General features: G+C 57.6%; 1 protein-coding gene across 3 annotated transcripts in view; it reads left to right on the forward strand.

The window, feature by feature from the left end:
• The first annotated feature begins 989 nt into the window (after window positions 1-989).
• The window catches only part of ITPK1 (inositol-tetrakisphosphate 1-kinase), a 160,186-nt gene continuing 148,915 nt past the window's right edge, over window positions 990-12,260 (forward strand). For 2 of the 3 annotated variants that reach the window (XM_060004010.1, XM_069540409.1), the window contains exons 1-2: window positions 990-1,110; window positions 1,583-1,814. In XM_060004010.1, coding sequence (XP_059859993.1) covers window positions 1,720-1,814 — 95 coding nt within the window. In that variant the 5' untranslated portion in view covers window positions 990-1,110; window positions 1,583-1,719. The remainder of the gene's footprint in view (window positions 1,111-1,582; window positions 1,815-12,260) is intronic. The other variant, XM_060004012.1, reaches the window with a different exon arrangement.

A 12,260-nucleotide genomic window follows, 5' to 3' on the forward strand; every position in this document is an offset into this window, starting at 1 on the left:
CAGGTGTGGACAAGCTTCACCTGGTTGTAACTGGGAAGCCCTGCAGGAAGAAGGATGGGGGAACCTGTAATTAGGGGAAGAAGGCAGGCGCCTAGGGCTGGGCCTTAAAGAATGAGCTCCAGTTTGGTCAAGGAGAGTCTGTCACCCCTAACAACGTTGTTTTCCATTTCTCCCTGCCTCTATTCAAGCTATTCCCCCTTCTCAGGCCCGTCAACATCCTCCTTATTTTTCAAGGTCAGCTTAAATGTCTTCCCTGAAAATCTGAGACCCCTCCCACCCCCCATTCATTTTTTCTGCCGGGGCCTGGGGAGAGATGCCCACTTCTCTCAGACTCTTTGAAGGCAGGATGCTTCCCTACCGCCTCACAGGGCTTGGGCAGGCAGGGTGGGGTTAATGTATCAAGAACGCTGAGGCTGCGGCCGCCCTGCACCCTGAAAGGAAAGTGTCTTCTGGGAGTGTCCCACCCTGATCCCTGATACTTCTAGTCTCTCCCCTCCCCCCCTCCGTTGGAGGGGGCCCAGAGTGTGATTGGTGGTTAACTTCCTAAGCCTGAGAAGGCCCCTGGGTGTTCATGTCCCCACCCTAGGGGCCCCCATCCTGGGCCTGGGTCTGTCTCCTCCGGGGAAGACAGATGATCTCATTTATTGCATCCGCCGCGCCCCCCCGCCCCCGCGCCCCGCTCCTCCCGCGCCCTCTGCAGCAGTTGGGACTGAATAGTGCTGGGGGTACAGAGATGCTTTTGATGAATGAAAATCAGTGGCTCGATCACTCCCAAAGGACAAGCAGAAAATGCCCACACCACGACTCCTCTCGCTTCTTTAAAAAGTAAAAGCACTTGGCAAGGGCTGCCCTAAATTCAGTCCCGCGCCCTCAGTCCCCAAGTTCAAGAGCCAGAGCCTCGACACAAACACGCACCAAAGGACTAGACGGGGGAAGGCGCGGCGCCTTTAAGAGGCGGCGGGCGGTGCTGCCCCCTAGCGGCCGCTGCGGCCGCGCTTCCTCCGCCCCGGCGGGGTCCAGCGGGCCGCCCGGCCGGGTCAGCACGGCGGCGCCGGCGGGCTGCGGGCTAGGCCGAGGACGGGGACGAGGAGGAAGTGGCGGCAGCGGCGGGTGAGGACGACTGGGCGGGGGGAGCGGGCGGCCGCGTGCGCCACGCCGGGGTCCGAGCGCGCCGGGAAGGGCACGCGCCTGGGTCGGATCGGCCGAACGCGCCGCCGGGGACTCGGAGTGGGGACCGCGGGCGAGAGCGAGAGGGAGGGAGAGGAGGAGGAACTCGGGGGCGGCGCGCAGCCAGAGCGCGGGGGCGATCCGCCGTGGCCGCCGCTGGAGGGCGTGTTTCTCGGTCTCGAGCGCCGGGAGGGCGGTGGGCTGGGCGGCGCCGGCGAGGGAGGGCCTCCCTCCTCTCCTCCCCGGCCCGGCCTGGCGCTCGCGAACTTGCGCGCCGGGAGCCCGGCTGGCGGCGGGGGCGTGGGCGGCGGCGGCGCGGGCGGCCCCGACGCGGCGGCAGCCAGTGGAATGCCGCGCTGAGCGCCGCCCCCTCCGCCTGGGCGCCCGCCCCGCCCCGGCCCGCCCCTCCCGGCAGGACTGCGCGCCCGTAGCCCCGTTCCGCGTCCCCGCCGCCGGGAGGAGGTGCCCGCAAGCTCGCGGCGCGCGCCGGGCCGCCAGACTCGGCCTGTGGGCGATTTCCTCCGGACCCCAGCTCCCCGCCCGAAAAGGAAGATGCAGACCTTTCTGAAAGGGAAGAGAGTTGGCTACTGGCTGAGCGAGAAGAAAATCAAGAAGCTGAATTTCCAGGCCTTCGCCGAGCTGTGCAGGTATGGAGGGACGGGGCTCCGGCGTCCGGGGACCCCCGGCCTGAGCCCAGTTCAGCCTCAGCGGCTGTTTTGGGAGGTTAGAGCGAAACGGAAAGGAGCGGTTCGCGGGGACACTGAGTCCGAGTAGCCAGGTGGCGGTGGTGGCCGCCGGCTGTGTTCGAGAGAAGCAGTGGCCAGTATGGGCGGTGTGGCACGGACCAGGGCTCTCAGGTGCACTGGGACCCCGGGTGGGGAGACCCCTGGCTCCCCAGGGCACGGTGGGAGCGCTGCTAAAGGTGGCAGAGGGACCTGGGAAATCGGGGGGTCCACGCTGTCTCCCTTGGCTGGAGGTTACTTTCGGACTGGAGTGTTTTTCTTCCTTCGTCCGCTTCCCTTCATGGAGAAGGGCACCACTGTTTGTATGTTTGCGGACCACCTACTGTGTGCCCCGCCGGTGCAGCTCTCTTTGCAAGAAGCTGTCATTGCATGTCACCGGATTAAGCCTCTTTGAAGCGAGTAGCAATACTTGGCATGTATGTGATTTGCTGTCTCATTAGAGCCTCGCACCAGCCTTGGGAATTGGCTGGGTTGGTGATTCAGGGCCACGTGTCTAAGAAGGGGAATCTATCCGCAGAGAGATGGGGTACCTGGCCCCGGGTCCCACAGCTAGGGAGTGGCTGGTGCAGAGGAGGTGCTGGGTAGATGCTTGCGGTGTAGAATGGCTTTCCTCCCTCTGGGCTCCACCCCCCCCCGCCCCACCTCCCCATGCTGGTCCTCAGTGGGGGAGACTCCGGGTGTTTTAATAAGATCGCATTCTTAGTCCATTACAGATGCATCCAGTCTTGGGTCAGGTATGCCTCACCTTGTTCCACCACGGTGGCTTTGCCTCTGAGAAGCTGTTAGTTAAATCCTGCTCTCAGTGAAAGCCTGAGAGAATCAAGCTCCTCAAGCCTTTTGCAAACTCTAGGGGGAAAACCCTTTTGTTATGCAGTGTCTCCACTTGGTAGCTTTGATTCTCGAAAATGGGTCCCACTTGCATTTTTGTCCCTGTTGGGTCACCAAACATAATGATGAATTGAACAATTGGGTTTCCTTATCTTCTGGTGTGTGGAGCAAGTGGCCAGTCTGAGCTGGCCCGCGCAGGCTGGCCTGGCAGTACCTCTGTGCCCCTCATGCCTGTCCCCCGGGCCTGTTGCTCCTTTTCCTTGTTCCAGCCCCCCAGGAGCTCTTCTCCCCACCGCCAGAGGGGCGCACCTTGTATAAAACAGCTCCTGGCTCTGCATCCCTTGGTCTGGGGATGGAGTTGGCTGCCTTCTCTCATGCTGGCTTCCCCAGGAGAAAGTAAGCTTTTCATGGTCAGTAGGGCATGCCGAGTGGCCGGGGAATTCACAAGGAAACCAGGAGGAACTTGCAGCCAGAGCTTTGAAAGTGGGTCTGAAGACTTTTGCAGCGTCAAAAAGGGCACTTGAACATTGCACCGCAGATACGCACACTTGTGGAAAATGTGCCCTAGACACTGAAGAAATGTGGAGAAGCCCCTTTGACGTGTTCTCGAAGTCTGGTGCTGGTGTTAGGTGCCCGAGCTCCCCCTGCAGTCATCTAAGACTTGGGAAATCCCCACTGATACCTTGCACCCTTTTTCCTGAGGTCTCTCTGTATTTGTGTCATCCTGTGTCTGCAGCTTAAAGCATGAGGCTTGTCATCTGGTTGGTATGTTTTGCTTGGTAATTAGGAGGCTCTCGCAAAACAGTTCCAGCCGAGACTCGTGGCTGGGTCCTCAGGCTGGACTTGCGGATTGGCTTTCCCTCCCCGTGGACCCTCCTGTCTTTAAAGAGGGGGCTTCAGGGCAAGCCGTGATGTCAACCGTTCTGGGGGAAATCCAGCACGGAGTGTTGATTTCTCTGAAGGGGTTATTGTGTTCAAAGTCTAGTTGCGTTCTTCTGGCCAAATGGGCTTCAAAGAGAGGAAGGGAAACATCTGGGTCATTCTAGAACCTCAGGAAACCCACTTTGTGTTTTCATCAGGGGTGCTTTAGATATTTTGTCACTTAAGCTTGGGAAGGAAAAGAAAACACCAAAAAGAATTTTTCTGTTTCTTCTCTCCTTTATTACTTTCAGGGCAGCGACCCCTGGTGGCCACGTTTTTGTACTGGGTGCAAAACACTCCCACCCTCGAGAGAGTGGCCGGAGTCCTTTGCTGCTCTCGTGTTTGATATGAATGCTGGTGCAGTTTCAGTGGCCGAGAAGGGGGTGTAGATGGACATTGTCCTGTGTGTGACTTTCACAATCCGGGGGTGCAGCGCTCCGATTTGGATGGGTGATGAATTGTCTGTGAGTTCCACAGTTAAGAAGTCCAGAGATGTTTGAAAATGGCTTGAGGCTCTGCTCCGAATGTTTGGGGCAGTGGCAGTGGCAGAGAGGATGACCTGAGTGGATCGGGATGAGTTGTTTGTTTAGTCGAATGTCAGTCAGGCCTTGTAAAAATCTTAGAGCAGGAAGGGGTGTGGGAGATCATCTCACCAGCCCCCCCACCCTGACCCCCACCGCTCCCATGCCCCTGTTTTTTTTGGCCACACCGCCCGGCTTGCGGGATCTTAGTTCCCCAACCAGGGATCAAACCCGTGCCCCCTGCAATGGAAGCACCGAGTCTTAACCACTGGACCGCCAGGGTTTTTTACAGACGGGGATATGGCATGAGACGGAGCAGCCTCCGTACTTTTGTTCCTTTTGTTCAATTTCTAGAATGGATCCAACCTGGGCACCTTGAGACCCACACGGAAAGCAAGTCCTTTCTCCTTGGGCATCTCCGACAGTTGGGCGGACCCCCTCATTATCTTCATGGGGTCCAGCTGCTGCCGTTTTGTCTTGGAGACACTTCCTTGCAAGGCTGAGATGTGGCCTCAGCAGGTGTAATGTCTGCTCTCTGAGGGTCATCACCCGCTGCAGGCATCCGTGGGCCGTTGGAGCAGGTCCCGCTGGGACACCTTAGCAGGCGTGAGGGCCAACCCTTTGGACCCTGGTGCACCTCGATGGGACGGGCTTTCTGGCTCCTCGACAGATGGGCCTTGACTCAGCTTGTTTTTCGTGGCACTGTTTGTTCCCGCCCCTCTCCTGCGTGTCTTCCCTTCTCCACGGGGACGGCTCTGGTGTTCTCTTACCCTCCTACCTCCCTTCCCCTTCCCGTCACACTGGAGCACGCTTGCAGCTCCCTCACGTCTCCCTTTGTGCCTTTTTGAGAAGTCCAGAAGGAACTTCAGGTGGGGAGCAGAGAAGTAAAGCTGTTAGTTGGAAATGTCTGGTAATTTTTTTTTTTTTTTTTTGCTGCGTTGGGTCTTCATTGCTGTGTGCGGGCTTTTTCTAGTTGCGGTGAGCGGGCTTCTCATTGCAGTGGCTTCTCTTGTTGTGGAGCACGGGCTCTAGGCCCGCGGGCTCAGCAGTTGTGGCGCACAGGCTTAGTTGCTCCGCGGCATATGGGATCTTCCCGGACCAGGGCTCGAACCCGTGTCCCCTGCACTGGCAGGCAGATTCTTAACCACTGTGCCACCAGGGAAGTGCATGTTGGGTGATTTTTTAATTTTTAGTTTTCTTAGTTCTCCACGGTGCCCCGTGTGGAAAGGCTGGCTGACCTGGTTCCCTTTGTCCGCGTTTTCTGTGTCAGCCCTCCAACGCCTCACCCCCCCACTCCTCTTTCCTGCGGCTGAACTTATGTTGCAGGAGGTAGTAGAAAGGCGCAGGACATCACAAAGCATTTTGGTGTAGAACATGGGTGAACCTCTGTCTGTCTTTACTGTCGTGTTACCTTTTTTTTTTTTTTTTTTTCGCGGTACGCGGGCCTCTCACTGTTGTGGCCTCTCCCGTTGTGGAGCACAGGCTCCGGACGCGCAGGCTCAGCGGCCATGGCTCACGGGCCCAGCCGCTCCGCGGCATGTGGGATCTTCCCGGACCGGGGCACGAACCCGTGTCCCCTGCATCGGCAGGCGGACTCTCAACCACTGCGCCACCAGGGAAGCCCTACCTGACTTTTTAATGCTGGAACCTCATCTCACATCATCCTCCCTGTAGCTCAGGGTGGCAGAATGGGGAAACTGAGGCTTGGGGCATATGAGGGAATTGCATTCAGAGTGGAGGGCTTCCCTGAGCCCAGACCCAGGTCTCTACACCTGGGGATGTGGCTGCCTTGTTTATTAAGAAGTTCTTTGCCCAGCTTAGGCCTGGGCTCTTGGAGGCTCCAGAAGGAGGGAGCTGGGAGTTTGGTGTTAACAGTACCCTGGCCTCCAGGGTACCCCCAGGCCATCCCTTCCCCTCAGGGCCCCTCAGGGCCTACATTCCTGTCTTTATTTTTATTTTCTTTTATTTTTTGCTGCGCGGCACGTGAGATCTTAGTTCCCCGACCAGGGTTCGAACCCGCACCCCCTGCGGTGGAAGTGCGGAGTCTTAACCATTGGACTGCCAGGGAAGTCCCCATTCCTTTCTTTAAATGAAGGAATCCAGAAGGTTCGTTTTTGCTGGGCTGGTTTAGCATTATTCCGTGCCGGGATTCTTTTGGGAGATTCATAATGGGGAGGATGGAGAACCTTTTCCTAGGTTAAGTGCTGCTGGTCTGTGAGTGGGTATTTTTCTGTTTGTCTTCGTGTCTGGATCTGGCACCGTTTTGGGGGCGTGGAGGTGGGAAGAGGTGCTGACTTAGGTTTTCTTTGCAGCTGTGCATCGGGACTGTCCATACCCAGCCTTGCAAGTAAACACTTTCCAACAGCTTCCGAGGGAGCGAACTGGGCTTCCCACAGGAGAAGACGGCCATCTGGGTGCTGCTGTCTGTGGATGAGCCTGCCTGGGTCCCAGGCCTGGGTCTACAACAGGCCACCCATGTGACCCTGGGCATCCTCAGTGCCCTCATCTTTAAAGTGAGGATAATGACAGTATTAGCTCAGGGTTATGAGCCTTAAAAACGTCCGTATGCAGATGCATACTGTGCCTGGAGCTCTGTGAACGCTGGTTGCCGTCCTTGGTGAGGGGGGAGTGGGCTTCCGCCCACGAATGCCTTTTGATTCCCAGATCTTTGGCATTTGCAGTGTCCCCGGCCTGGGCAGTTTTTGAGTGACCCTGAAGTCCGGGAGGGATGCTGACTGCTCATCCTGCCTGGGTGTGGGTGTGTGTGGGTCCAGCAGGCACGGCTAAGGAGGGGCTCCCCTGCCTGGTGCCTCCCAGCATCTCCCTTCACACCCGGCCTGTGGGACTCTTACAGCCCCTTGGGGGGCGGGGCTGCTGTCCTCACCTATTTTATGGATGGGGGAGCCTGAGAAAATTACATTAATGCCAGATGATACTTCCCTTTTTTTTAAGTTCTGAGATTCAAGAGGAGGTTGTGCCGGGTTTCCTGAAAATGCCAAGAGTCTCCATGAGCAATCATGGTGCTGTTATTCATTAACATTTATTGTTTTATCTTTTTGAATATTAAATACATGCATATGTTAAAATAAAACCCAGAGGATTCAAAATACACAATGAAAAGGACTCAAAATACACAATGAAAAGTCAGTCCGTTTCCTTCTTGTTCTTGAGTTCCGGTCACTCAGGGACATGTGTTCGGGCAGTCTCTTTCTCTGGAGGTGTATTTTTTTTTTTCAATTGAATGAAAGATTCTTGAAATTCTGTAGTGCTTTACAACTTTCACAAGTTTCACACATATGATTTGATATAATCCCATAATAACCTTTTGTAAAAAAAATCCCCTACTCCTATATTGCCCCTGCCCCCTCTCTCGAGGTGTTTTGTGCAAAACACAGGGTGCGTGTGTGTGGGGGTCTCTTCCGCCCATATCGTTCTGCCCTCGGCTCCTTTCTCGGAACACCGTGTCTTAGAGAAATTGAACATCACTGCTTCTTTGGAGACAGTTCTGTATCACTTGCCTCGTTTCTTTAACGGCTCTGGGGTCCAGATCTTAGAACAGTGGACCGTATTTCTTGCCCTGTGGTTGGCTTCTGCCGGTGTGGACAGTGGGGCAGGGAGTGCTCTGCCCCATCGCCCGAGTGCTCATTGCTAGATGAGTGAGCCCTGGGTCAAAGGGCAGAGGCGTTTTACTTTTTCGTGGCAGTTCTGAAACCACTCACCAGGACAGGGCACTGCTCACAGATGGCAGCGCATGGGAGGGCCTGTCACGCACACCCTCCCCGGCGCAGCTCGTGGACAGATATTTCTGATCTTGGCCACACACATGGGTGAGAAATGGCACTTTTGGTTTGCATTTCTCTTATGACGGTGAGATTGAGTTCATGTAGGCGGCGCTGGCTGTGCTTGGGCAGGCGTGGGGCAGAGCTGGGCCCGCTGGTGCATCAGGCTGGGGCCTCCCATCCTAACCCCTGGGCCCTCCTGCCTCCACGGGTTATGTCCCCCTCGTGATTTAGCAGGTTTGGGGCATTCAGTAAGTGCTTAGTGAAGTGCTGCATGAGTGCAGTTCCTGAACAGTGGGATGTCAATAGGGTTTCTGTTCCTACTTGTATTTTGAATTCAGCTGGTAAGCTAGCTTTTTGAGGGAATGTTCTGGTACCTCCTTTATAGAAAGTAAGATTCATTTAGAAAGCAAATCATCATTCAGGACCTGAGCACCTACTCCCTCCCTGGCAAGGCCGCGATCTTAAACCCCTTCCCTCTTGGTGCGTGAATGGGGCCCATCCCGACCTTTCCCCCTCCGCTGGCCCTCAGGGACCCGGCCTGGGTGTGTGGCCTGCTTAGGGGAGAGTGCCGTGCTCCCCAGGGAAGCCCAGGCAGGGTGCGGTGCCTTGTCCAAGGCGACACAGCGGGATGTGGTAGGGGTCGCGGGAGGGGGCCCTCGCCCCACTCCAAGACCAGCGCGCCCTCCCCACTGCCTGCTGAAGCCTCTTTTCAAACAGCGCTTCCTCTGGAGCCGTGAATGAGGCCGTTCCCATTGGGCTGTTTGAATTCCGCCTGCTGCTTTGTCTTGCCTGCTCCCAGCTGCCCTCAGAAAGCAGCTGCCCTTGTGGCCTGTGCCTCCCCAGCTGGGCCTCATGGGCAGGATTGCGTCGGCCTGACGGGCTGACAGCTCCCGGGGGTGCCCCATTTTTAGGGCTCAGGGGGGTGGATCTGTCACTGGCTGTGCCGATTTGAGAATCATTCTGTGAAGGATCCCCGGACTCCTGTCCCCTTCCCTCCCAGGCCCGTGGGTGCGGGGTGCCCACCCTGTTAACTGCCCTTGGTGTTCCCAGCAGCCCTGCCGTCAGAGCCCGCTGGGTAGACTCTGCTAAGCCGCCAGCTGCCCCGGAGGGAGAAGCAGGACACACAGGCCAAAGTCCCTCCCAAAGATGGCTTCTGGGAGATGCCTTGTTTTTCTTTCCTTTTGCTCAGGATCCTAAACCCTTAGTGCCCCCTGGCTGCCCGTGTTCTTTCCCTCTGCTTATTGTCTGTCTCTCCTTTGGAAAGTTGGTTCCATAAAGGTCGAGACTTTGACAGTTGTGTTCCCTGCTGAAGCCCCAGTGCTTGTACCAGGGCACACAGTAGGGGCTCAAGAGAGCATCTGTTAGTGGAGGAAGGAACTGACTGGCAGGTTTTGGAAGCCTTTTCTGTGTCCCTGTGACTCAGCCAAAGCTACCTGTGACTCTGGAGTGCTCTGGGCCAGGAAGGAAGACCCAGGGTGAAGGTGGTAGGTCCCAGGTCAGGGAGGAGACAGACCGTTGGCTGCATTCCTTCATTCCTTCATTCACTCAGCAAGTCCCGAGCGTCCACCCTGGCTTGCCTTGTGCTGGTGCCGCTCCCTGCCCCCCTGCCCCTGGTAAGGAGATGAAGGGAAACCAGCCCACAGATACGTGTAAAACGCTGCGAGGTAGAACTAGAGCCAGGAAGCCTGCAGGTGGGAAAAAGCCATGACGGGAGCAGCTGCAGCCACTTCAGCACTATGCAGTCAGAGAAGGCCTCTCTGAGGAGGCGACGTTTAATGAGGGGCGAGTGCCTGTTCCTCTAGGAGCTAAAGAGCTACAGGGCGGGTGGGGTCTGCTGCCCGGAGGTCACACGCCCTGGCCTGCCTCTGCTATGGCCCTGGGTTCCCTGAGGACCGAGGGCAGCCGTCTAGGGAAGAGCAGGCCAGTTTCCACATTAGACAGGCAGTGGTCAAAGGAGGCAGCAGGGTGTCCTGCAGTAGCATTGTTCCCTGACAGTGTGACAGGGGACCAGGGGGGTGGCCCTGGAACCTTCCTCCACCTGAGGCTGCAACTGTGCTCTGGGGGCCAGACAGGAGGACAGATGCTCCCCTCTGGCCTCATTCAGTCCAGACTTTGTGTTCAGGAATGAGCAGTTCTGGGCTTTGGGGGGCTGGGGCGAGGATGGGTGTGGGACCCTATGGCCCTGGTAGGCCCTAGGCCAGCTGACCTTTCCTAAAGCTCAGGTTAGGCCTCAGGTGCCCAGGGAGTGGGGGGAAGGATGCTTGCTCTCTTTTACGCTCATTTACCTTCCTCCAGGCCAGTGTTTGCTGAACTCGCCCAACAAAAGAAGCACTGGGGGCACCAGGGAAAAACGTATCCTTGAGTCCACCCCCTCCCCCTTAAAATTCTCCAGGGAAAGGGTCTGGGAGCCTCCTCTTAACAAGTGCCCTGCTGATTCTTCTGGGAAATGGACACTGTCATTTCCTGAACAGTGTTACTAGGCCTCACCCCCGAGCCATCAGGCACGTTTGACGCTGAGTTAAACAGGCAAAGCAGCTTCCTTACTGTGGGGCTTCGCTGGGACAGGGGCTTCCCAGGAGGGCACCTGGGATGTAAAGGTTCCCAGGCTGGTCTGTTCGCGGAGTCCCTGTGCGGGACTCGTGTTCCCCGGAGCCCACCCTGGGCAACTCTGGTGAGGCACTCGCCATCTGCTGCCTCGTTTGAGCCTCACCACACGGGAGGGGGGCAAGGCAGGGGCACCAGGCTGCCCAGCCAGCTTCCCTGCCTGCTGGTTGCTACCTTGTGGGCAGTCCTGTTTCCCCTTTTAAAAATGTCTGGCCTCTGGCTGCTGGTTTGCACCGAAGTTCGTTAGAGATGGATCCTGAGGCTGGGGAGGAGCTAGTTTTTGCACCGGAGACATTCCTGGGGACCGGCTCAGCCAGGTGCACGCTGAGCATCGGGCCAGGGCCCGCAGCAGAGGCTGGAGCACAGCCTGCGGTGCCTTGTTCTGCAGCTTAGTCTGCAAACCCATGGGCTCCTCATCAGGCTCCGGCCTGCTCGGGTCTTAGAGCCTCTGAGCCATGAAACCAGAACCGGGGGCTTGTCCAGGAGGCCCTCCACGCTCCCGAAGGGCTGTGTTGAAGTTCCCTCCTGTTCCCTCCTGGATCAGTGGCTCATACCAGATTTCAGAGCACAGGGAGAACTTACCACGGGCCGGGCGCTATTGTAGGTCGGGAATCTACTCTCAAGACAGCGTATCTCCATTTGCTAGATGAGAACACCGAGGCCTGGGGAGAGGTGTGGTGACTTGCCTACTCACTCAGCTGTGGGTGGCAGAGCTTGGATCCACCCTCGGGGCTCCCTGACTCTTGGAACCCTGCTGTTTCTACCCTGCCAGGTGGCTTTTATCTCCGTCTTGAATGTGACATCTTGGTACCATTGGACTGATACCCAGTTTCAGAAGAAAATCAAGGCATTCTTTTCTGAGCATCGTCTGTGTGCAGTTTTGGGGCCCAGAGGGGTGGTGGGTGGTGAGATGTCTGTAAACTCGGAGCACGAGACTTGCCTGATTGACTGTAGATGACTGACAAGCCATTCCGCCTCCCCAGGCCTCTGCTCCTCCATCTGTAAAGCGGGCATAGTACACCCACCTCTAGGGCTGCTGAGCATGGCAGGTGTTTCGGATGTGACAGGACTCCCCCTCCCCGTGGGCCACCTCCCACGCCCTCCTACCCGGCCAGGCCAGGGTCTGGGGCCTTTGACACATCTCTGGTGGAGCCCCCAGCCCAGGGCAGGCAGAGAGCCTCCCTGCCCGGCTCCCCTATCCTTTTCTGGTGTGGGGGACCTCCAGCGCCTGTGCCCAGGACATGCCCCCAGCCTCTCAGCTCACTGCTTCCTGGGAGGGGCCGTGGGTGGTAGGTGGCTGCAGAGTGGAGGCCCCTGTGGCAGTTTTGCTTTCATTTCTGCCTCACACCCTTTATCCATCCAACAGTCGAGGGCTGGGGTGTGGAAACCTCTGGAGCCCTCCCTGGGGCCCTCGTCCCAGCGCCGGTTGCTAGGGACCCCCCTTCCTGGTGGATGAGTTCGGGTGCTGTGGACTGTGCAGCAGTGAGCACCCCGGGGGTGGCCTGGGGCCGCGGAAGGCTCTTCCTCGCAGTGCATTGGGCTGGGTCCCATGGAGGGGAGGGTGGTAGCAGGGCGCTGCAGGTTGTGTGTGGCTCTCTTTCTGTTCTCTAGGGGGGATGGGCGGGGCCTTGGAGAGGAGAGAAGGGGGCATGTGTGTGGGGGGGTATTTGTGAGTCCCCAGGGGCTGCTGTGCT

This window comes from Delphinus delphis, chromosome 2, assembly GCF_949987515.2.
Source record: "Delphinus delphis chromosome 2, mDelDel1.2, whole genome shotgun sequence".
NCBI lineage: Eukaryota > Metazoa > Chordata > Mammalia > Artiodactyla > Delphinidae > Delphinus > Delphinus delphis.